A 21,839-nucleotide genomic window follows, 5' to 3' on the forward strand; every position below is an offset into this window, starting at 1 on the left:
CCATGTGCCATGGGAAGGGTCAGCCTAGACCTTGTCTCCCACATGCCAGCCCGTCATCGAAGCACAGGGACTTCCTACTTCCTCAGATCTCCAACAAAAAAACTATGATGCATAAAAATAAACACCACCGGAAACTATGCAAAATTCCCCACCCCCCACAGGCTCTGGAAAGGTCAAGTTTCATGCCAACGCTATTTTGCTTTTGTTTAATTATCAGCCAGCTCCTGGGAGGTGGGGCAGCCCAGACAGGTTCTCCTTTGTAGGGTTGCACAAAGCCAGGGAGGCCGGGCGGGGGGGGCTGCAGGGTGAGAAATGCAGCTCGGGCAGCACGTGCTGCAGCTGCTGTTGCATGGGGCTGAGCTGGGGCAGCCACTGGGTCGGACCTCAGGGCGGGCAGGTGAGGGGAGAGCTGCCCAGCCAGCTCCTGGGACTGCTGGGAATGCTCCAGCACCAGCAGCGTGCACCAGGAAGTGAGAGACCCCCAAATGGGCAGGATGATGTGTGACCCGGCTCATCTAACAAACACCCGGGGTAAGGAACCCTGGCAACACCAGCACCTGGAGGGCCGAGGCTCTCCATCAGCCTCCACAGGCTCTCCCCTTCAAGGGGTTAACCTGCTGCTGCTGTCATCTCTGTTTCAGTTTGGAGGTGTCAGAGCCGAGCCCAGGTGCTCTGCAGGGCTCTGCCCCCAGCAGGTGGATCCGCCTCTCGCCCGCGGTGCCCTGGCACAGAGCCGGTGCCGCAGGGCTTGGCGCGGCAGGCGGCGGATGGGGAGGTGAGAGCCCCTCACCAAGGCCCTGGGACCGAGGAACAAATGCTGCCAAGGGGTTGCCCTGCCAGAAATGTCCTGGGGAGGGGCTGTCAGCCCAGCCTGGCTGCAGGGAGCAGGCAGGGGAGCAGGAGGCAGCAGGTCCGTGCTGGTGGCTGACACTCTCCCATTACCACTTTATTTCAGTCCCGTGGTCTCTGCCCCAGAAATGGGTGCAGCCCCAGCCCTCCAGGATTCCCTGTCCCATAGGGGCAGCCATTTGGAGTGGTCAAGAGTGTGACAAGGCTGTCGTTCTCAGGACACAGCAGCTGGAGGTGCCAGGAGGAACACAGAACGGGTCACCAGGCAGTTCGTCAGAGTTTCCATCAGTTGATGAAGATAAAAGTGATAAAGCTTGAGGAAGAAACAGCTCATAAACCTGTGCCAGCCCTGCTGGCACTGCATGGCACCACACAGGGGACCTCTGCTGGCACAGCCCACAGCCAGGCCTGTGCAGCCCTGGGCAGAGCAAGGCACCAAGGGGACAGGGGTCTGTGTTTCCAGGCAGGACCCCAGAGCCAGGGACCCCAGTCCTGCACCCTGCACAGGGCCAGCTATGAAACACACGAGGCTCAACAGCTTTGCAATGTTTACTCTTGAAAAAATAATTCCATTCAGAAAGCGTCAAACCCTGGTGATGCCACACACCCAGCCCTGCACGGTGCCACTCCTGAGCCTTGCTGGGGGACAGGGAGGGATGCAGAACAGCACCCCATGGGCCTGGCGTGGTGTGTGGAGAAGGGGGAGCCTAAAGCCCACCAGCTGAGTCCTGCTGTCACTGAGAGCAGGGAGCCACAGCCCTGTGTGGCAGGGGAGAAGAGGGAACTCATGTTTAGCCATCCCCTATCCCTCGACCACCTTCCCCAGCCCCAAGAGGAGCTGGGAAGAAGCCAAGCCTGGGCCCTACCCAAGAAGGGCAAGAGGATGCATTTAGTTTCCAGGGGAAGAGAAACTGAGCCTTGGGAACAGAGGTGCCAGGGAAGGGCAGTGGAGAGCCATTGGGAAGTTCTGCCAAAGCAGGACATGGGGAGCAAGCTACTTTTCCTCAGAAAGAAGTAAAATCCCTTTTCCATCCTCATAAAAGCCCTGCCCTACCCTGAGGGCCAGCACACGGGCCACCTGCCCACTGGCTGTCAGAGCACAGTCCCATGGAAGGGCAGCACTGGGGAGAGCAGGGCTGAGCCCCAGACCTGAACTGCAGCCTCAAGGGTGCCACTCTGCACCCTTGCTTCTGTTCCCTCCTGCATCCATCCCATCCCATCCCATCCCATCCCATCCCATCCCATCCCATCCCATCCCATCCCATCCCATCCCATCCCATCCCATCCCATCCCATCCCATCCCATCCCATCCCATCCCATCCCAGCTGCTAGGGCAGGTGTGCAAGGGACTGTGAGGGTCAGAGTCCCTGCAGCCATGCTAGAGCTGTGCTGCATCCACACTGGGATCATCCTGGCCAAGAGGAGTTCCCTGGTTCACAAGTATTCATTCCTATTCTGGGCAAGGGAGAAAAGCAGGGAACAGAGGCTGGAGCCAGGGGGACAAGAGACAAACCTCCCATGACTGCACCTGTGCAGGCCGGGGGCTGCCAGCTCTCCCTGCTGCTTCCTGTGATCCATCCCTTCCCAGGAGCAATAAATAAATAAGTTAGTGTAGTGTAGACCCCAATGCTCAGTTCACAGTGAGAAAATGAAGGGGAAGAGCCCCTGTTACCTCAGGGAAAGGGCTGAGCAGCAACTCCTTCTCCCAAAGGCAAGCCAGAGCACTGCATCCCTGCCCCAGGCCAGGGAAAGGGCAGAGGATGGATCTCCTGCTGCACAGATGAGGAGGAGCTGCACTGAGCAAGGGGACCAGGACTGTCCCCCTGGGGTGCAGGGACATTAGTACCAAATGGCTGGGGATGGGAGAGGGCCCTGGCACCTTCCTAAGGCACGGAAGCCTCTCCCTCTGCATGAGGGTGTACCACAGAGGGAGGGCCAGGCTGCCCATCCCAGACCAGCTCATAGCTTCCCTGCCAGCAACTTACCACAGTAAGGGTGGGAATTCAGGAGAAGAAACTCCCTCTGCCTTCAGCAAAAGCAGGGGGTACCAGGGCAGGGAGGATGGAGAGGCAGGGTACAGTACCAGAGGCAAGGACCATGGAGCAGCCTCTCCTGCTCCAGATGACCCTGGCCCACCCAGCCCCTGCAGCCAGGGCATGATGCCTGCTGGCTGCTCCCTTCCCACTCTGCAAGGCACTTTCATCCCCTCTCCCAGCACCCAGGGCTGCTCCCCACAGAAGGTGGGTGAGGACAGTCTGAGCCAGAGCACACAGCCTGGTGCACTCCACCTACAATCACCTCCAGCTTCCAGAACTGACCGCCCTCGTGCTGGGTGTGGGTGTCCCTCTGTGTCTGCAGCAAGTCCAGCTCCTCTCCAGCATTCCCTTTCCTGTGAGCTGGGCTGCATCAGTGCCTGCAGCCCATGCAGCAAAGCCAGTGTGCAGGAAGATGTCCAACCAGCACACAGTCTTCAAGGTGCACCCATCGTGCAGGTAACAGGAGAGATGCTGGAATATCCCCTCTTCAGCACTGTGTTCACCACGGGGCACAAAGCCAGCAGGCAAGAGTTAATAAATAACACCCAGCTGGCAGGCTGCAGCACTCACACCATGCTGCCTTCTCAGGACTTCAGGGCCAAAAGGGAGAGCAGAGGTGTTTTTTGAGGCCTCCTCCAGGCTCCAGTTGAGCATCTCCTTCCTCCAGCCTTGCCCAGCCAGGGGGCAAAAGGAGCAGCGTTAGTAGAGTGTCTGTGTTAAAAAAAAACCAAGTTCCCGGGATTGGGGTGGCATACCTACAGGGAAGGATCCTGTGCAAGGGAAAGGGAGACCACAAGGGGGGCTGGAGGAAGCCCAACATCTGCTTTTGCAGCCCAAAACAGGAGTCTGTATCCAGTCACCAGGCTGTGAGAGCTGCTGCCAGCTGTGTCTCTGCACCGTGGGGGTCTCTGTGCTCCCCTGGTCCCCTTTGCTTCCAGCTGCCAGCCTCACGTCTGCTCTGCTGCTGCTGCTGCTGGCACTGCCGCTGCCCCCTCCTCCTTGGCAGGGGGCTCCATGTAGATGGGTGTCACTGACGAGGGCTTCTTGGACCTGCAGGTGAGGGGGCTGGATGGGAGCAGGCACAGCTGATGGGCCCCCTCAGGACCCCAGTTTCCAACAGCACTGCCTGGCATCATCTCCTTCCCACTGGGACATCCTCCAACCCTGGGAATGTATCCCATCCCTCCTCCCACCACACTGATTAAGGAGTGAAGGTATCCCCCAAGGATTGGGCTGGGACAGGAGTGCAGGATGGTGTGTGCCAGGCAGGGCACAGTGCCACAAGGATGGGGCATTGCTGAGCCCTTTGTGTCCCTGGTACTCACGAGTAGGGGGAGGCAGGGACCCCCACCACAAGGAAATGGTTCTTCTTGCGGAACAGCCGCCACAGCCCCTTGTGGTTCCCACGGACGTCCAGGTCCCAGATGTGGAGGCACTAGGATGGTGAGGAGGGAGGAAAAGGCATCAGAGCCTGGGGATGGACACCAGGACCAGGTGTCCCCCTGGCATGGGAAGAACCACAACCCCTGCCCTGAGACATAGCTGTACCCCAAGACCAGGGTGGCACAGGGCTGCATCCTTCCAGCCACACCCAGAGCTTCAACATCACCCAGGGACAGCAAGAACCCATTTGGTGAGCTGTGTCATTGCCGTGGGAAAACCCAAGAACAACAGCCAGGTGTTTCCCAGTGACACAGAGATCAGTGCAGGGCTCAGGACAAGCCATGTCAGGGCCCTCACCTTGGCAAGTTGAGTCCAGGTGGTGAAATCTGCTTCCTGCTCCATCCTGATGAACATGACGTAGACCCTGCCCTCAGTGTCGGGCACGAAGGAGTCCTCACAGGGGTTCTTGCTGTGGTCCAAGACCTCAGCCTCACTGTGGAAATGGAACAAGGAGTGAGAGGGGGCCTCACCTTCTCCCTCTTCCCACTTCAGACATGCAAGATGTGGCTGGGACCACCAGGGCCACCTCCACCCTCCCTTCTGTTCTGGTTGGTTCACCAGTGTGCCTTGTGGTCTCTCCACCTTCCAGCAGGCACTCACCCCAGGAGCCGATGAATTTCAGTCTCATAGTTATCCTTCCTCAAGCTGTTGGAGAAGGAGAGAACACAGATCAGGGCAGAGTCAGATAGTTTGATCCAAATTTAAGACTGTCCCAGTGTAACACTAAAGGCAGCTGGAACCAATAAATGGAGAGCAGGGACTGCCACACATTCTTGAGATGTGGAAGCAAAACCACAACCCTTGAACATGTCCACCTGAAGCACAGGGTAGCCAAACCCAACCTTGCAAAAACCACTGCCAGAACTCCCCAGCAGAGGCCAGTGTGCTGATGCTGGATGTTATGGCCACTCCAGATGGGAGATGACTCCAGGACAAGGAGACAAGGGTCAGACCAAGCTACTGTTTCATCAAGGTCTCGTTGTGAGCAGCACTTACCTCTCCACATTTTTAAGCTGGACATTTGGAACAGTGTTGAACTTGTGCTTCTTGAAATAAGCTTCCTGGGAGAAAGTGAGAGAGTAGGGAAGGAAAACCAGGTTTGATCACGGTCAGCAACCCCTGGAGATGACCTCAAGCATCCCCAGTATTGGGGAGGTGTCTGAGTCAGAGCTCAGCAGCAGGACAGGGCCTGGGGGCTGTGGGAGGTCACTCACGTGGAAGTAGCCGTTCATGTTGAGCCCCACGATGCCGAAGTGGTAGGAGCGCGAGATGTCCGGGATGATGCACTCCCGGCCCTTCCGCTGCTCGGGCATCCGCATCCACATGTCCCAGTCCCAGAGCTGGGGAGGGAAAACTGCAGCTCACACTCAGCTCTGGGGACATCCAGGGACCTTTCTGGGTGCTCACACCAGGTCCAGCCCCTTTGGCCCCAGTGCTGTGGATGGTTATGTGCCTCCTCAAGTCACTGCCCGTCCCAAATCCATTCTGCTTGGGCATCCTCCCCAGTATAAGCACAGGGACAGCCCCTCCAGGAGCTGTACACCCAGGGACTGGGTGAAGATCAGGGCCTGATGGTGGGCAGAGATGGGGGTGTAGATAAAAGGGTCATTCCAAGGTACTCACCTTCTCTGGGGTTGGCCACTTTGGCTCCAGCTCATCCTTGTACAGGCTCTTCCGGAGCACCCATCCCAGGCCTGGCATGGTTTCCACACGGTACAGGAGTGATGGGTCCTCAGCTGTGTGCTCATAGCCCTGCAGTGTTATGGGGAGTGTTCAGCACCCTGAATGCACCCATACCCCACCAAAAAAAGGGAGGCATCGTGCTCCCTTGAGTTCCTCATTATGTAAAGAGGGGAACAGCCACTGGGAAGCACATGGCAGGGACAGAAGGGTGATTTTCAGGGACACTTCTGAGGAGTCCAGGGCTGGGGAGACAGACGCACTTAGGGTGACAGTGGGGACACACACCCTGCTTTAAAGGTGGAACCTGGACCCCAGTCTGATATGGAAACAACACAGGGCAGAGGTGGCCCTGCACCACCATCCTTCCCTGACCCACCTGGTCATTCCAAGCAGAGATGCAGTACAGGCTCTCATCCTCCTCCAGCAGGTGTATTGACTGGCTCAGAAAGCTGAGGAAAGAGTTGACCCATGTCAAACACCCTTCTACCATGCAAACCAAGGCAAACCCTCCACAAAGAGATGAGCTACTCCCAACTGCTGGAACTGCTTATCCCAATTTTTGGCCTGAGATAACTGATGCTGGTGGGAGACCAGGGGAGGAGCACCCAAACAAGCTAAGCTACATCTCACCATGAAAAGACAGCATTTTCTCCTGCCCATCAGTCTCTTCTCCTTAAGAAGGAACAGGAGCCTCATTAGACACTGCCCCTGTCCTCTGACTAGGGGGCAGCTCCAACCATGTGAACAGATCAGTGTCCCCAGAAAGTCAACCAGGAAGAGATCCCCAGCCCTGAAGTCACCCTGCACTGATTGCCAGGACAGTGGCCTCAGACTCTGAAGGCAGAGCTCCGTTATTGCTTTTGCCAGGGGTCTGCTCAGCCTTAGCTAAGAGAGCTACAGCTGGCAGGGGTCTGGCCTCTCCTCAGCATTCAGAGAGCTTCCAGGAAATGATCCCACACAGGAACCCCCAACTTTACCTGAAGAAGTCAACAGAAATGTCAAGATCTTCCTCCAGAACCACAGCAAATTTAGCATCCTGTAGGGCAAGGAGAACATCAGAAGGATGGAGAAGAACAGGACAGAGCAGAGACACAAGCAGTGTGCTGTGTCTGTGAGGTTCCTTGCCCTGGAGGACAGATCCCAGCTGCTGTGGGGCAGGGATCACAAACCCCAGGGGAAGGCTGTGCTGCAGCAGCCTCACTCACCGGGAACAGATTGAAGGTTGCAGTCAGACTGGCTTTGTAGTGCTACAAGAGAAGATAATCATTGTCTGTGTTAGCATCAACCTGGCACAGATCTGGGGCTAAGCCTGCCTCCCTCAAATGCTATTCCAGGTCCCTGGAAATAACTGTCCCAGGATTTGAAAGCTCTCTCACCTGGGAAACTCTGGCGTTTTTAATGCTGATGGGAGTGTGCTGTATTCCTGAGAGGCCAAACAGCTCCACGACATCCATTGGCTCCTGCAATGGAAAAGTGCAAAGCTCATCAAATGTGTGGGTCATTCTCCCCTCCCCTGCCAGTGTTACCTCCCCAGGAGAACAGAGCATCCCCTGCATGTGGCTGTCTTCTTGGAGATTAGAGAGGCTCAATACAGACCCTGCAGCACAGAACTTGCCAAACCCTCGTGGCCCTCCAGTATCACCATGACTTTGTTAGCACTTTTTGCAGACACAAAGTTGTATCCAAGAATATTTGGGAGGTCCCAATTCCAGCCTCCCACAGACAGTGCAGAAAGCAAACAGGTATAGCCAGGACCTCCTAACAGCTGCTTAATGGCAAGACCACAATCAACCCAACTTTCTCTCACAGTTGCCAAGAAAAAGACCTTTCTGACCAAGGATAGGGGTCAGAAGTAATCCAAATTTGGGCTGAGGTATCCCTGCCCCAAGAAGCAGCCACCAAGGCCTTCTCCATCCCCTTACTGTGGATCCCACCTCCTGGCCACAAAAGAGAGAAGGAGCTCCCATTGTACCAACCCTTCCCCCTTCCCCAGGTATCCACCATGGCAGCTCGAGCATCCAGGCTGCCCCCTCGTAGCTAAGGGATGCTGCTCCAGTTGCCATGGCAATGGATGCTGCTATCTTTAACTGCTCTGATGTGGTGCAGCAAGAGCCTGCACAAACAAGCCAGCTCCCCCAGCCCCACAGTGTGGCAGTGGTGGGAGAGAGCTGCAAGGGAACAACTGTCTCAATCCCAAGGCAACCAGGCAGGACCTCACTGGATGCTGCAGAGATGAGGCCCAGCAAGCTCCTGAGATCTACTAAGATCTCACATGCCTGCCTCAGAGTACATTCCACTGCCAGACAGACATGGCTTTGAGTGGGACTCTCCAGGGCTATACAGGGTTGAATGAGAGGAAGGCCTTTGCCTATAAAGGGCAGTTCTCCTCCACCTGGCCCCAGCCTTCATGAACCTCAAGCTTTGAGCCTTGGGAAAACACTGTTTTGTGTCTCTTCATCTCTTGTGCCTCTTCACTGAGAATGGTGCTGGACTGGTTTGTTCCTCTCCATGTGAAGCAGCTGGACAGGTGATGTTACACCCAGAGCCTGCTCAAGGGGCTGGCAATGCTCAACAAGTGAGAAAAGGGAATGGGGAGAGCCCAGCATGACCATCATGTGCATTCCTGCACACCAACCCCCTCCTGACATGGGAATATCAGTCCTGGGCTTTGGGAAAGGCCAAGGCAGCTTTACCCACACCATGGCTTGGCCAACTTTGGCTGGCTTTGTGTAGGAGCAGGTGAGGAGCAGCGTGACACACAGCAGGAGGAAGGTGACAAAGCTCTCAACTTGCCACCCTCCAAGGACTGGGCCAGCACTGGGCTGGGGAGCAGGGAGCTGGCCACAGGGATCTCTGGCAATGCTCTCACCTCGTAGTAGCCATCAATGAAGACTGTGATCATCTGTGGATTGACGCCCTGAGCTGACAGCAAGGAACGCAGCATCCTGCAGAGAGACAGAGGGGCCTGAGCACAGCACAGCCCCAGGGGCACAGGCCCCTCAGCACAGGCTGTGGATCCCTTGGGATGGGCAAAGTGTGCACCATCAGGGAACAGGACCCACCTATGCCTTCCCTTCCCCTCCCCCAGGATCTGCCCTTGGTGCTCACACACCCCGGGAGGAGGCTGGATGCTGCCAGAGGAGAGAGGGAAGGGCCAGGGCCATGCCTGGTCTTGTGCAGGGAGCAGAGGAGCTGTGCCCTCTGGGAGTGCTTACCTGTACAGGTAGTTGGGGCGGTTCCCTGCAATCACAGCTACTGGCACATCAAAGACTTTATTGTCTTTGAGCTGGAAGAGAACAATGTGTGTGAGTGGGGGTGGGAGAGGCCATGCAAACTAAAATGATTCTGTGCCACTGAGAGCAGGATCCACGGGGTAGGGACCCACTGTTAAGACAGCAGAGCTGCACAGTCCTTCCTCTTGGCTCAGGGCCACACCAACCAACCAGGATACCCTCAGCACAACTGAAAACCCTACCAGCTTCCCTTCTTCACCTCACCTCTGACCCAGCTCCAAAATCCCAGTTTGCATCCACTCAGAGACCTGTGTCTGAACCCTTCTGCCCCATGGACAGCCCAAAAGTCACAACAGCTGCTCTGTGTGTAGATATTCAGGCTCTGCTGCTTACACTGATATCCCTAGAATAGGGTAACTATTCCTGGCAACTCAGAGCAAAGGAATTTCCCTGCCCCAGCATGACCTGGCCCCAGGTATTCACCCCACCTTTGCTGGGGCTAAGGGCTTGCCCAGGGGCAGTTTGCATCACTCAGCTAGTGCTTAAGGCCAGGGCTCTGCATCAGCTGCAAAACACACCTGGCCCAGCCCAGCCCTCCCTCCTGGAGCCCTCCTGCACTCACAGGGTCAGGGTTGAACTCGATGGGTGTGGGGTCCTTGCAGCTGCAGACGCTGCCATACCCTTCCACTTTGCTGCAGAACCGCTTGCGGCGCCGGTTCAGCTCCGTGTCGGGCCAGTGGCACTCAGCATCTGGGGGCACCAAGGAGGACAGACAGACTTGTCACCCTCACACATTCACCCTGGCTGCTCCAGGCTGGGAAACAACACACATGGCTCTCCCTGGGCTCAGCCAGCAAGCCAGTCCCTGGCTTTGGATGCCAGACACAGCCCCAGGAGCCATTCAGAGCCCAACCCCATCTCTGGCCTCTCTGAGCAGCAGCAGGTTGCTCAAAGCCAACAGTCAGAAAACTGACCAGAGCAGGTCTGGTTTGGAGAGGTGACAACTAGCCATGCTCCCTCTTCTCCATCCTCACCTTTCTCAGCAACCATGCCTGGAATTGCCATGGAAGTAGGAAGAAAGGGAGCCAAGCCCATTTTAAAAGTTACCATCATCACCTCAAAAAGCCTCAAATGGCTTTGACTTAAAACCAGGCAGCAGGGAGACGTCTCCCAGAGACACCACAGAGCAGAGTGCACTTCTTACCTTCCACAGATGTCAAGTGAACTTCTGTCTTCAGCAGAACAGGGTCACCCCACGTTGAGAGGGCAGGTGACTTGGCATGCTTCTCCCCATACACTTCTCCTGGAGCAGGAATATAGCATCAGAATTGCCTGGAAGGGCCCAGCCCCACTCTGTCTCGGCATGACAAGGGGCTGTCGGCCTGGGGGACAGCTTGGCACCTTTTCCCATTGGCCTCTGGCAAACTGCTGAAGGAACACACTCTGCCTCCATACCCCCAGGTGTACCATGCTCACCCCCAGGAATGGAGCTGCCACTCTCTGGGACTTGTTCCCTGCTCATAGAGCCCATTGGGGATGGGATGAGTTTCTCTTCACCTGGCTTCTCCCAAAAAAAGGAGCCACAAAGCCTGTGCAAGACTCACCCCCCTTCTTGCCCACAAATGTCCACATGTCTCTCCAGCTCAGGAAAGGTGCAACTTGGCTCCCCAGGCTTTTCAGGACATTCTTGGCTGTCTCCTTGAGGTGAAAGGAGCCTTCATCCTGGAACAAAACACAACCCTGCAGCTGAAGTCTTGCTCCTGACAGGGAAGTCTCCCATCAATACCAAAGGCGTACAGGGCCCACTCCTACCCTTGAAGCAGTTGAGCCAGAAACCTTCAGGGTTTCTGTGCCACTAAAGCTGTCAGTGGCTTCATAATGGCCCACAGGCAGGTCAGAGGAATCATGGACGCCTGTTTCCTTGAGACCAAATTGTTCTCAAGCAGGGCCATGTGTTAAGCAACATTTCACAGAGTTAAACACAAAAACCTTGAAGCAGCACAGTGTTAACTTGCACAGTAGCCCAGACCTAGCACAGTCCACAGGGCCCCTGTAAAGTCTGGAACTGGGAGCCAGAAGGATCCCACCACACCCTTATATTTCCCCACATCCATTCTCCACCTAACTCCTTGCCTATTGCTGTGGGCTCTGACTCTGCTTTTTGCTCTCCTGCTTTGCTGGGCACAGCAGTACCTGCAGCCAGAAAGGAGAGCAAGAGGACAAGGGAAGTGATCCAGACAGGGAGTCACAACTCCATGGGGATGTGACATTTAGTCCTGGGAATGCTTGATGACATTTAGGAAGCTACTGCCCAGATGAGCTTCAGGACATCCTGACTCAAGATGACTTTTTTTTTTTTTTTTTAATATTAGGGTCACACCTACCTTAATGGTGAAGATTAGGATCCGGCCCCGGGCAACCATGTTGAGGAAAAGTACCATTGCTTCATCTTCATGGGGGGAATAGGTGTCAAAGACCCTCTTGGCCATCACATGTCCCTGTTGGTATTCATACATCAGATGGAGCTTAAACACTACATGGTATGGGCACCCAGAATTATGGAGATCTGCCTGGAAGCCTGAGCAACACACAGGGAGTGGCTTTTCCGGTATGGCAGGGAGTCAGCCCCAGAGTTGTCCCCAGGCAAGCTCAGCCCTCAGGCCTTCCTGCACGGAGCTCCATGGGCAGCATCACCCAGCCCCACAACTCCTGCCCTGCCCGCTCTCCAAGGACAGCAGGCAGCACGCAGGGACCCTCTGGATGACCGTGCCATGCTCTGCAAGCTGCACACAAAAAGCATTCAGGGCCTTCCCTCCCTCCTGGCTGCCCCTGGCCTCAGGCAGCCAACAGTTCAAGAGCAAGGACAAACAGTTCAAGAGCAAGGACAAACTGCCCAGTTTAGAAAGACACAGGGAAGTTTTACCGTGGCCTGATTTAAGACGATGACATGGATCCCTCTTCCCTGCTCCCGAGCCTCATCTTCCAGGACCTGCAAGTGGATAAATTATGAGAATCATATGCCAAGACCTCTGCTTATTCCCTGTGCACTCTGTGCAGCAGAGCCCCCAGACAAGAGGCAAATCTCTTTGGCTTTGCTGATGGCAGTGATGGGTGCCAGAGCAGAAGTCCTGGAAGCAAAACTTCCTGCCAGTCCTTGAAGTGCTCTCACCACTGCTGTTTGTGAATTTATCCATTCAGCTCTCTGCCCACAGGACAGCCAGCACCTGCCACTCACCGTTGTCCCATCCACAGCCACATAGACCTTCGACCTGCTGGAGTACACCTCGACATCCAGGACCTTCTTGTTGTTGACAGGGTGCCTGGGGACTTCCACATTCAGCATCTCATCGTCTACAGCAGAGAAATTCCCAGTTTCAGCCAGTCAAGGCACCTCCAGCTCATCCCTGCTCGTCCCTGCTAACCTATCCAGAAGGGTGTGCCCAGCAGGCACCCCAGCCAAGGAGTCATGGGTGGGAATTTACAGGGATGGTAGGTGAGGGGAAATACCAAATGACAACAGCTCTGACCTCACAGAGATCTCTGCAACCAAACGTGCCTTCAGTAGACAGACCAAGAAGGGAGCAGCATTTTCCATTAATTTTTGTTAAACCCACATGTACAGACTTGTTTTTCTAGCCCTGACTTAAAGAAACCCTTGGTTTCCTTGCTTTCAAAGCACAGCAGGATGCTGCCCCTCACCATAGTCCTGTGCAGACTCCTCTTCCTCCTCATAAGCAGCTCTCCTGGTGTCCAAGATCAGCTTGATGTTCACAATTACGGTCACAAGCAGGAAGAGGACAGCACCTGTCTGCAATGCAGAATGTTAGAAATGTTAAAAATTTGTAAGTAACAACCCCAAAACCAGCCTGCCTTGGCATGGGCTGCAGGGCATCCCAAGGAGATCCTGCATAGGATCACAAGCATTTCACACTTCCCCTGATTTTTTCTGAGAAAAAAATACAGGTGACTGAGTTTCATGATGAAATGCATTCATCACCTGGAGAGCACTGACTCCTTGATATGTGAGAATTAACCCACTTCCAACATATCCCTGCTTCCAGATCTGTGAGCAGATTCCTGCTAAATTATTGCATCAAGCTTGAGGGTCCCTGCAGGCAAAGAGTTTGGTAATTCAGAGTTGCAGCTCCCAGGGTAACCTTAACTTCTGTCTCTGCTGCAGCATCACTACTCTCATCCATCCCTCTGGAAACACAGGAGGCACTCAGGGTGTTCAGAGGAGAAGAAATGCTGTGCAGCTGAATCAAACAAAGGGAAGAAGCTGAGGTCTGATTTCAGGAAACTGCACAGTACCACAGGCTGCAGAAAGCATCCTGCAGCCTTGCTGTCTGCAGCAAACTTCAACTGCAACCCTTGTGGATGCTGACACAGAGGGCTTGGGAAGGTCCAGGGGCTGTGGAACAGACCCTTGGTTCTCTGAGGTCATTAATGGGGCTGGGATCCCACACTGGCCTGCCCTTGGTGAGAGGCCCAAAAGGATTTCTGCCCTGTTTGTCCAGCCACTGCCTCAGAGCTCTGTGCTGCTGCTATCCCTGCCAAGCAGGTCCAAGGAGTAACTGAGGAAAATGGAAAACCAGCAATAAGACAACACAATGGCATAAATGTCACTATGGCATTTTGGCTTGTTAATTTGCTGTTGACTCAGGACTATGAGCACCTTTTGGGATCTGTGCACAGAAAGCTTTTAATTAAGCACGAACAGAGCTGTGGGCTCATGGAGAGGCAGCAAGGCCACCTCACCAACCTGCCCAGACCTTCTGCCTGGTGAACAGAGAGAATAAGGCAACAAGGAATAACAATTAAGCAAGACCAGCAGCCAGGTCTAGCAGAGCTGGCTTGGTCAAAGCTAACTAATGAATGCTTGGCTGCTGTAGACCTGGCTATTCCATACCTGCAGCTCTGGCCTAGCTATTTTAAGCCAAATGTTCATCTCTGTTTTAAGCAGCGCCACAAAGTACAGAGATGTGTGCAGGCTGTAGCCCATTGCCCCAGCATGGTGAGCAATGCCTGCCTGAATGACCAGACCCATTCCCAAGCCTTCAACACCTTATCAGACACAGAACTGAACAGACTTCTTGCCCAGGTAGCCCTCACGACCCTTTGTCCTCCCAGACAAATGCAAAATCCTCCCCTGCTCCCTCCCACAGCAACCAACTGCCAGATCTCATGAGCTCCTCCCAGGAAAGGCCTCTTTTCAGTGCTTTGCTGCCATGGGGCCAAACCTTCCTGTCCTTACAGCCCCAGACTCCCCCCAGGACGCCGTCTCCACCAAGGATTAGCTGTTTTACAGCACAAGCAACCAAGCCTGAGGCTTTCCCAGACACCAGCTGCCTCTGGGGCATGAGATCCTATTACCAAGCCCTATTTTCTCTGTCCACCTGTTGTGCCTTATACCAGGCTTGGTTTGCAAATCAAACAGCTAAAGGCTGAGCCCTGTAGCAATCAGCATGAATCCAGAGCCAGGTTTCTAGCTGAAAGCTTCCCTAGGCCACCTGGATAATTGTATCTCCTCCCACAGCCAGGCCTCAACAGGTCTGCTGGCTGCTGCAAGGAGCTGCTACACATGGCAGACCCTTCCACACACAGGCACTTGGGGGCAGCTTCGTGGGGAACAAGTTATGCTTCCTCAGCATGTCAGGTCACCCAGACTGCCAACAGACGACGCACTTCCCACCCATGCAGCTGCTCCATAAACTTGTAAATCCTGTAGATTATCCCTCCTAATCTGCTGCAGGGCCGCGGGTGACTCACCTGGCACAGCTTCCGCAGCGCACGCTGGTTCATCAGCTTGTACTTCCAGGCGAGGTACCAGCTCCGCTTCTTGTGGGGCTTCACGGGTGGGTTGGGCTTCCACTCCTCCATAGTCCCGGGGCTGGCAGGGGGCAGCCGTGCGGGGCGGGGGTCAGGATGTGCGCTGCTCTCCTCTCATGTCCATCGGGGCGCCCTGCTCGGGGGAGAGAGCTGCCCTCAAACCCCCTCCCCAGCAAAGACAGAGCCTGGCACAGGCAGTGGCCGTGGAGTGCACTGATGTGCCATGAGCAAAAGCGCTTTGGAGCAGAGCTCCTGCTGGGAGCAGCGCAGGAGGCCAGGCTTTGCTGTAGGGCGAGGGGAAGCCCCTGAACTCATCGGCCAGGGGCTGCCTCTGCTCCAGGCCGAACCCTCAGCGAGGCTGCTGCAGTGCCATGGGCCCTCTCCCACGCTCTGGAGAAGAAAAGCAGCCCAAAGTCACAAGCAGACAACAGATCCATCAGTTGTTATGGAATGGGCCTCACCGGCCGTATGTGCCAGGGGTCCCTGGTGGAGGGACACCCTGCCCACCAACAGCCCCATGCCCGCTACTGGGGCGCAGCCAGCCGGACACGGGGCGCAGCACGGGCCCAGCGTCCTGCCGGAGCTTCCAGCACCCCGGGCACAGGAGCGGTGCCAGCGGGAGGCCTGCGGGGAGCAAGCGCTGGGCCTGGGCGGGCTGTGGAGCCCCGGCAGGGCCGGGGACCTGTCTGGAGCACAGCGCGCCCCAGCCAGGCCAGGCAGGGTGGGGAGAGGAGCGCTCAGGGGCCCAGAGGCACTCGGGGGGAGAAGGTGGCGAAGGGCCGGGCGGGAGAGCCGGGTGTGTGAGGGCGGCAATGAGCGGCGGCGGGGAGAGGGGGACCCAGGCGCTTGGGGACCGCGGGGAGGGCCGGGAGGCGTGTACGGGCCGCGCTACTCACGGGGAGGCTGAGGCGGGGCCGGGCTGGGGCGGGCAGGGCAAGGCCGGTCCCGGCTCGGCGGTGCCGCCGCCGCCGCCCCGAGCTCCCTCCGCGCCGCTTCCGGCGCCGCAGCGACACCGCGGGGGGCGTGGCCGGCGCTGCCCCCGCCCCCGGCCCCGCCCCGCGCCGCTCCGCGCGCCCCGGCGGCTCTCGCTGGTGCGCGGGCAGGTGGCGGTGAGGGCGGGGCCGGGGGCGGGGCAGCGGCGGGGGCGGGGCCGGGCGCGGGCGGCGGTGACAGCGCGGCCGCCGCTGCCCCACCCGCATGGAGGGCGGCGGGGAGGCGCTGCCCGCCGACCTGCGGGACCTGGCGGGCAAGGTGGGCCGGCGCCCGCCCGCCGTGCTGCTGCGGGGGCTAAGGGCCGACACCGCCCCCGCGCCGCCCGCGCCGCCCGCGACACCCGCACCGGCCCGCGGTGCCCACCCGCCGCTCGCCGAACGCCTGCGGACGCTCCGCCTCGAGCTGGTGAGTGCCGCGGTACCGGGAGCGCTGCCGGTAACTGACCGGCCCGACCCGCCGTCACCGCAGCCGCCTCGGGCAGCCGCTTGCCTCCCCGGTGACAGTCCCCGATAGTGCCCGCGCTCTGCCTGCGTTCCGGGGAAACCCCCCGGCTCCTCCGTGTCCGCGCTAACAGCCCCCAGCTCACAGCCCCTTCCCCGGCCGCTCTCTGCCCCCGGCCCACGCAGATCCACCCCCGGGGTGTCCCTCGGCCACCTCCGTGCTGCCCCCTCGCAGCCCCAGCGCCGGCTCCGTCGGGGATCGCGGTGTCCGGGATCAGAATTTAGGGCAGGGACCTTCGCCAAGGGCATGGTGGTGGATGTCGCGTCCCCCGGGTGTAGCCCCCAGGGTGACAAGGTACAGGCATCGCTGGGAGCTCTCCCGGGGTTCGGGGCTCTCGGGTGGCTCTAAAGGGCCGTGCTGCGGTGGCAGCCCTTCCCGGGGACCGGGGCAGTGCCGGTGGCGGCGTTCTCGCCTCCCTCTTTCGTGGAGGGAGCAAAGACCGGCGATGCCTGCGCCTCCGGGAAACGTGGCGAGGTTGGGCAATGGGTTCAAGTGCAGCTGGGGGAAGGGACTCTCCCACGCACCAACATGCCGAGCGGGTGGGAATGAGCGTTGTTTCCATAGGGAAACAGGCTAAATACGCCCGCATCCCTGCGTGCCCCCGGGGGAGCGGAGCACCACCCAGCCCGAGCCCTCCGCTCTGGCTGATTCAACATTCCCATCGGTGCGGGAGCTTTCATCCTCCCTCTGCTTTCATCCTCCCTTGGCAGGAGGCTGCACCCTGGCCGGAGGAGAAAGGTCTCTGGGGCAGTGCGGTGTTCGCCCTGCCCAGGTGCGAGCAGCCTCAGCCTATGGCCAGCAGGGCCTGCCCTGGGCCGGGCTTTATTCACCTTGGCTCAGAAAGGCATTTCCTTGCCCTGCCCTGGCTCTCCTTGCTGGCCAGTGAGGGGCTGGCGACACCTCACACCCAGATCAGCAGCTTGGGATCCGAACCCAGGTGCTACAACCCAGCACAGGGCTCTTCTCATCGCCCCATCCCCATGAACAGGGACCAGAATTCCACCCCAGAACTCCACCCCCCACCCCGAGCAGCAGGAAACCAGCAAACCCTCAGTGCTCTGAGGATAAGCTGGCCTGGGAGTGGGCGGTGGGAGGAGAATTTAGCAAATTCCCACTCTCGCCTCCTGATCTGAGGAGGAAGATTTATCCCTAGGGCTAGGTATCTTGAAAGGAGAAGGCGCCTGAGGTTTCCTGCGTGCTGGGGAGGGGAGCAGGGCTGTGTCTGCCCATGGAGAACATGAGGAGGAGTGTGAGAGTCCCCTGCGCAGCCCGTCCTTGCTGCGAGGTCGTGCAGTGAACAGAGTGCATCTGGAGGAGTACAGACAGCAGCCTGTGCTGGGTCTCCTCCCACAGTAACCAGGCCTCGCTGGAGAGGGGGGTTCTTGGAGTGCACAGGGGAGGTCAGGCTGGTGAGAACTAGCAGCAAATCGATGGCTAACTCCTTCCAGCAAGCAGTGTGGAAAGCAGGGAGTGTTATCCCACCCTCTGCTTTTGGGTTGGCTCCCCGGGCATCTCTGACAGCTGCAGTTCTGCACGAGGCAGAGAAAAATGGGGAACCCCCCACCAGGGGTTTCCAGCTCTCCTCCTCCTCCTCCCTCGTCTCCCTGCCAAGGCCAGATGCTTTAGCAGTGCGTGCAGAAAAGTCCATTGTAGGCAGTTTTTGAAATAACTTGCCTAGAAAGGAAATTTCTGTACTTGGAAGCTGGCTCCTGCCCCAATCCGGGCACATCCCTGCTATTTTTTATTTAAATCCAGCTTGAGGAGCACGAGGGGGTTGGTGGGAGGGCTGGTGCTGGGTCTTTACAAATCTTTGACCCTTTTTTTTTTTCCTGTCGGAGTGAGAGGTGTCACGTGCTGAGATCCTGGCTGGAGTTTTCCCAGGCTCCTTCCTCGGATGCTTGTGTGGCTGCTGTGGCTGTGGGACCGGAGGCAGGGGTCTCAGGAGGCTGTGGGGTCACCCGCGGGAGGGCAAGTGACTCCTAGGGTACAGGATGCTGAAAAATGATCCCTGGGGAGCGTGTGGATTTCTGTCCCAGCTTGCTGATGCTGGGCACAGGATGTGTTTGTGAAAGAGTCCATGGGCATCTGCAGCCTGCAGGCTGCCTGTACGTGCCCTGCAGTGGGTTTTCTCCCTTTCCCCCCATCGTGGCCTTATTTCCATTCCTGGCAAAATATTTGTGTCCTGTGCAGGGGAAATCCAGTGGCTTTTGGCGGCCAGTATCATACAGACAGGAATGTCTTGGCACACGGGGCTTTCCATTAGGAAAACAGATGTTTCTGCAGCAGCTGAGGTCTGCAAAGAGCTTCCCCAGGCTCGAGGGGCAGGAGGAGTCGGTGAGGCGAGTGGTGTGATCAGCAATGCCTGTCCTCCTTGTCCTCCCGTTTTGGGAGTGATTTGGGTCTCCAGATCCTGCCGTGTGACATTGTCACCAGGCTCGGTTCAGACCCTGGAAGGTGAGAAGTAAAGCCATGAAGGGACCAGCCTGGGGAAGTGCTGGTGGTCCAGCCAGACACTTGCACTGAGCAGTGGCTGATCCTCTTGCCCTGCCAGCAGCCTCCCAGGTCTTGGAGGATGCTCTGGGATCAGACCTGCATCCAATACCTCCAGTACCTTGCTTACTCCTTGTTCCCATAGAAGGGTAGCAACACAAGTGCCCTGGATTTATTTCCCTGGGGGGGTTGGTGGCTGGTGGGAGCCATAAGTTGTTGGTCACCGACGGCCGTGTCCCCAGGTCTTGGACAGGGACGGTTCCCCGCGCGAGATGTTCTCCCATACCATGCTTTTTATCAAACCGCTTAGCAGACTGTGGCCGCCACAGTGACACCTCAGCTGGGCTGGGACACGAGGCCCCTGGGTGACCTCAACCCCCCCTGTGCTGTGTGTCTCCCCCCAGGCTTACCTGCGAGCGGTGGACGTGAAGATCCTGCAGCAGCTGGTGGTGGTGAACGAGGGCATCGAGGCGGTCAAGTGGCTGCTGGAGGAGCGGAGCACGCTGACCAGCCGCTGCAGCAGCCTGGCCAGCAGCCAGTACAGCCTGGTGGAGAGCCAGGAGGCCTCGCGGCGGGGCAGCTGGGACAGCCTGCAGGACCCCAACGACAGGCTGGACAGCATCTCCGTGGGCAGCTACCTGGACACGCTGGCCGATGACATGGACGAGTACTCGCACAACGCCGCCGAGACCGCCGCCGCGTCCACGGCAGGCAGAGCCCTGGCCAGGGCAGAGCAGGATTGGGTCAGGATCGACCTCGAGAGGGGTCCTGCAAAGCAGGAGAAGGACGCAGAGGAGCACGAGTGGCCCCACGTGGACCTCTCCCCGCCTGGGCTGCCCCAGGATCAGTGGCTGGCCAAGGAGCCCCAGGTGGCCAATGGGTGTTTGGGCCAGCAGTCCCCTTCTCTGGAGGCAGACAGAGACACCAAGTCACCACCAGGGGCCAGGGAGAGGCTGGGGAAGGGAAATCCAGATGGGAAGGCTTGGAAAGCTGAGGCTGACCTTGAGAACTGCAAACTCAACAGCAAACTGCACCTGGAGTACGATGCCCACTGGCGCTGGCTCCAGTCACAGGATGATGTGACATTCTTATAGCCCCTGGCTTTGCCTTCCCAGTCCAGCTCTCCCAGCTGCCCAGTCTGCTTCACTTGTCTGTGCTTGGGAGAGTTGGGGTGGCTGGAAAGGGGGGCCAGGCTGGCTTGGTGGGTTGCACTGTTCCTCTGGTGGCCCAAACAGCATTTGGTGATGCAGCCATAGGGGACTGGGTGCCTGCCCTGCAGCACATTTCTGGGAGAGAAGGGGTGAAGTGGGTCCTGGTAGATTTAATCCTTTGCTCTAGGGTGTTGCTTGCAGGTGGCTGGTCACCCCTCTGTTGTCCTTGGTGGTGGTGGTGGGGAAATCTGGGACAGTGGTGTTCTGGGATCTCTTTCTCTAATCCTCAGCTTCATGTGTGCAAAAACTGGGGACCCTTCCCCCAAAATGACTACCCTGAGAGGACAGGAGGCACTGCCACTGCCACCAGCATGCTCAGTGTGGGGCAGGACCATCAGCAGGGCATCCCTGTAGGATCTGCTCATTTCCATTGTTGTCCTCAAGGCCAGTGTCCATCCAGGGAGGGCAGACCTGGGGTTTGGCCACAGCATGTGGTGGATGCAAAACCACCCTTCCCTGCAGGTGCAGCCCTGGTTTAGCTGCCTCTGTGAAGCTGGGCTGAGGTGGGGCTGGGGAGCCTCTGTCCATGCTCTGCAGAGGAAGGATGATGGTGCAGGCTTCCCAATGGGATCACATGAGAGCAACAGAGCACTGGGTGGGAAATGGAAATCCAGTTCTCCAGTCTGTTCCTGGACTGTCTCCCACTTGGGAGCAGTCCTGCAGGATCCCTGGATGTGGCAGCACACGGGCAGAGCCTGCAGGGCTCAGGCTCAGGGGGGCTCCTGCTCTCCTCCAACACGGTGGGGAAGGCTGGGTTTCTCCATCTGTGGGATTAATGATGCGAGGTCTCTGCCTTCTGCCAGCAACCAGAAACACGAGGCTGCTCTGCTGGGGTGGATTTTCAGCCACTCTGCCCTGGAGACATCTCTGTCTTTGTAGCCTTGGCTTCTGCCTGTGCCTTTTGCTGTCCCCAGCACGCCCCTCGCTGGCTTGTAGAGCATGGCTTGCAGCTGGAGCTGTGTGAGAGCTTGGGCAGGACCTTCTGCCTTCACCAGGTGATGCAGGAAAGGACTTGAGCATCCTGATCCAAGGAGCCAAGCTCTTCCACATTTGTGGATAAGCCTGGAGTGCCCTGACTTCAGAACCCTTGGGTACATCTGTCCCCAGCCCAGTGCTGTGATGGCTTTGCTCTCAGCCTCGTGCTGTTGTTCCCTTGCCTGTGTGGGTCACAGCTTGGATCTGTCCGTGCTGGGATGGCAGGAGTGAGGACATGGTCTTGGGATGTCAGTGGGAAGCTGAGAGAGAGGGAGGTGACTGGCTGTGATTTCCAGCAGAGAGATGTGAGCTGGCTGTGCTTAGGAAAGTGGTTGTGGGTGCATGGCAGGTTCAGCTTGGTGTCTCTGAAGCAGCACCTTCAGTGGAAATTTACCCTCTTCTGAGAGCCCCAAGCACCCTCCCTTCCCCTGCAGATCCTCAGAACCCCCCTGGATGGATGTGGAGAGCAGGACAACACCCAAAATTCTCAGAGATGGTACCTGCTGAGGACTTGGGTGGATCCCAGCAAACTGGGAGTGGGTTCCCTTATGGAAAAGCCTCCATCTGCCTGCCCTGGAGCAGCTGTGCTTGCCTTG

At 57.6% G+C, this 21,839-nt stretch overlaps 2 protein-coding genes across 3 annotated transcripts; one reads left to right on the forward strand and one right to left on the reverse strand.

The window, feature by feature from the left end:
* Positions 1–2,182: 2,182 nt before the first annotated feature.
* POMGNT1 (protein O-linked mannose N-acetylglucosaminyltransferase 1 (beta 1,2-)) lies at positions 2,183–16,865 on the reverse strand. 2 transcript variants are annotated; one of them, XM_058030099.1, is made up of 22 exons: positions 16,721–16,865; positions 15,014–15,206; positions 12,944–13,052; positions 12,480–12,595; positions 12,168–12,233; positions 11,629–11,742; positions 10,849–10,966; positions 10,449–10,547; positions 9,867–9,994; positions 9,227–9,297; positions 8,881–8,956; positions 7,388–7,471; positions 7,217–7,258; positions 6,989–7,047; positions 6,388–6,460; positions 5,952–6,080; positions 5,543–5,668; positions 5,325–5,389; positions 4,929–4,973; positions 4,626–4,761; positions 4,211–4,320; positions 2,183–3,935 (listed from the first exon to the last, which is right to left on the reverse strand). In XM_058030099.1, exons 2-22 carry the CDS (start codon positions 15,122–15,124, stop codon positions 3,833–3,835), a joined length of 1,980 nt encoding a protein of 659 aa, XP_057886082.1. In that variant the 5' UTR covers positions 15,125–15,206; positions 16,721–16,865; the 3' UTR covers positions 2,183–3,832. The 2 variants fall into 2 exon arrangements, with proteins under 2 accessions (XP_057886082.1, XP_057886081.1); XM_058030098.1 differs by lacking the exon at positions 16,721–16,865 and adding an exon at positions 15,970–16,051.
* On the forward strand, positions 16,271–20,569 carry LURAP1 (leucine rich adaptor protein 1). The gene is made up of 2 exons (XM_058030100.1): positions 16,271–16,471; positions 19,462–20,569. Exons 1-2 carry the CDS (start codon positions 16,271–16,273, stop codon positions 20,149–20,151), a joined length of 891 nt encoding a protein of 296 aa, XP_057886083.1. The 3' UTR covers positions 20,152–20,569.
* The last annotated feature ends 1,270 nt before the right edge of the window (positions 20,570–21,839 follow it).

The sequence above is a fragment of the Melospiza georgiana genome, chromosome 9 (assembly GCF_028018845.1).
Source record: "Melospiza georgiana isolate bMelGeo1 chromosome 9, bMelGeo1.pri, whole genome shotgun sequence".
Taxonomy (NCBI): Eukaryota; Metazoa; Chordata; class Aves; order Passeriformes; family Passerellidae; genus Melospiza; species Melospiza georgiana.

Bases quoted from the DNA above. Each gene is read 5' to 3' on its own strand.
- LURAP1 (XM_058030100.1), top strand. From the start codon at position 16,271: ATGGAGGGCGGCGGGGAGGCGCTGCCCGCCGACCTGCGGGACCTGGCG. The intron at 16,472-19,461 runs GTGAGTGCCGCG...GTCTCCCCCCAG, and splicing joins GGACGCTCCGCCTCGAGCTG to GCTTACCTGCGAGCGGTGGA.
- POMGNT1 (XM_058030099.1), bottom strand. From the start codon at position 15,124: ATGGAGGAGTGGAAGCCCAACCCACCCGTGAAGCCCCACAAGAAGCGG. The intron at 7,259-7,387 runs GTGAGAGAGCTT...CTTCTCTTGTAG, and splicing joins AAAACGCCAGAGTTTCCCAG to CACTACAAAGCCAGTCTGAC. The intron at 4,762-4,928 runs GTGAGTGCCTGC...CCATTTCCACAG, and splicing joins GAAATTCATCGGCTCCTGGG to TGAGGCTGAGGTCTTGGACC.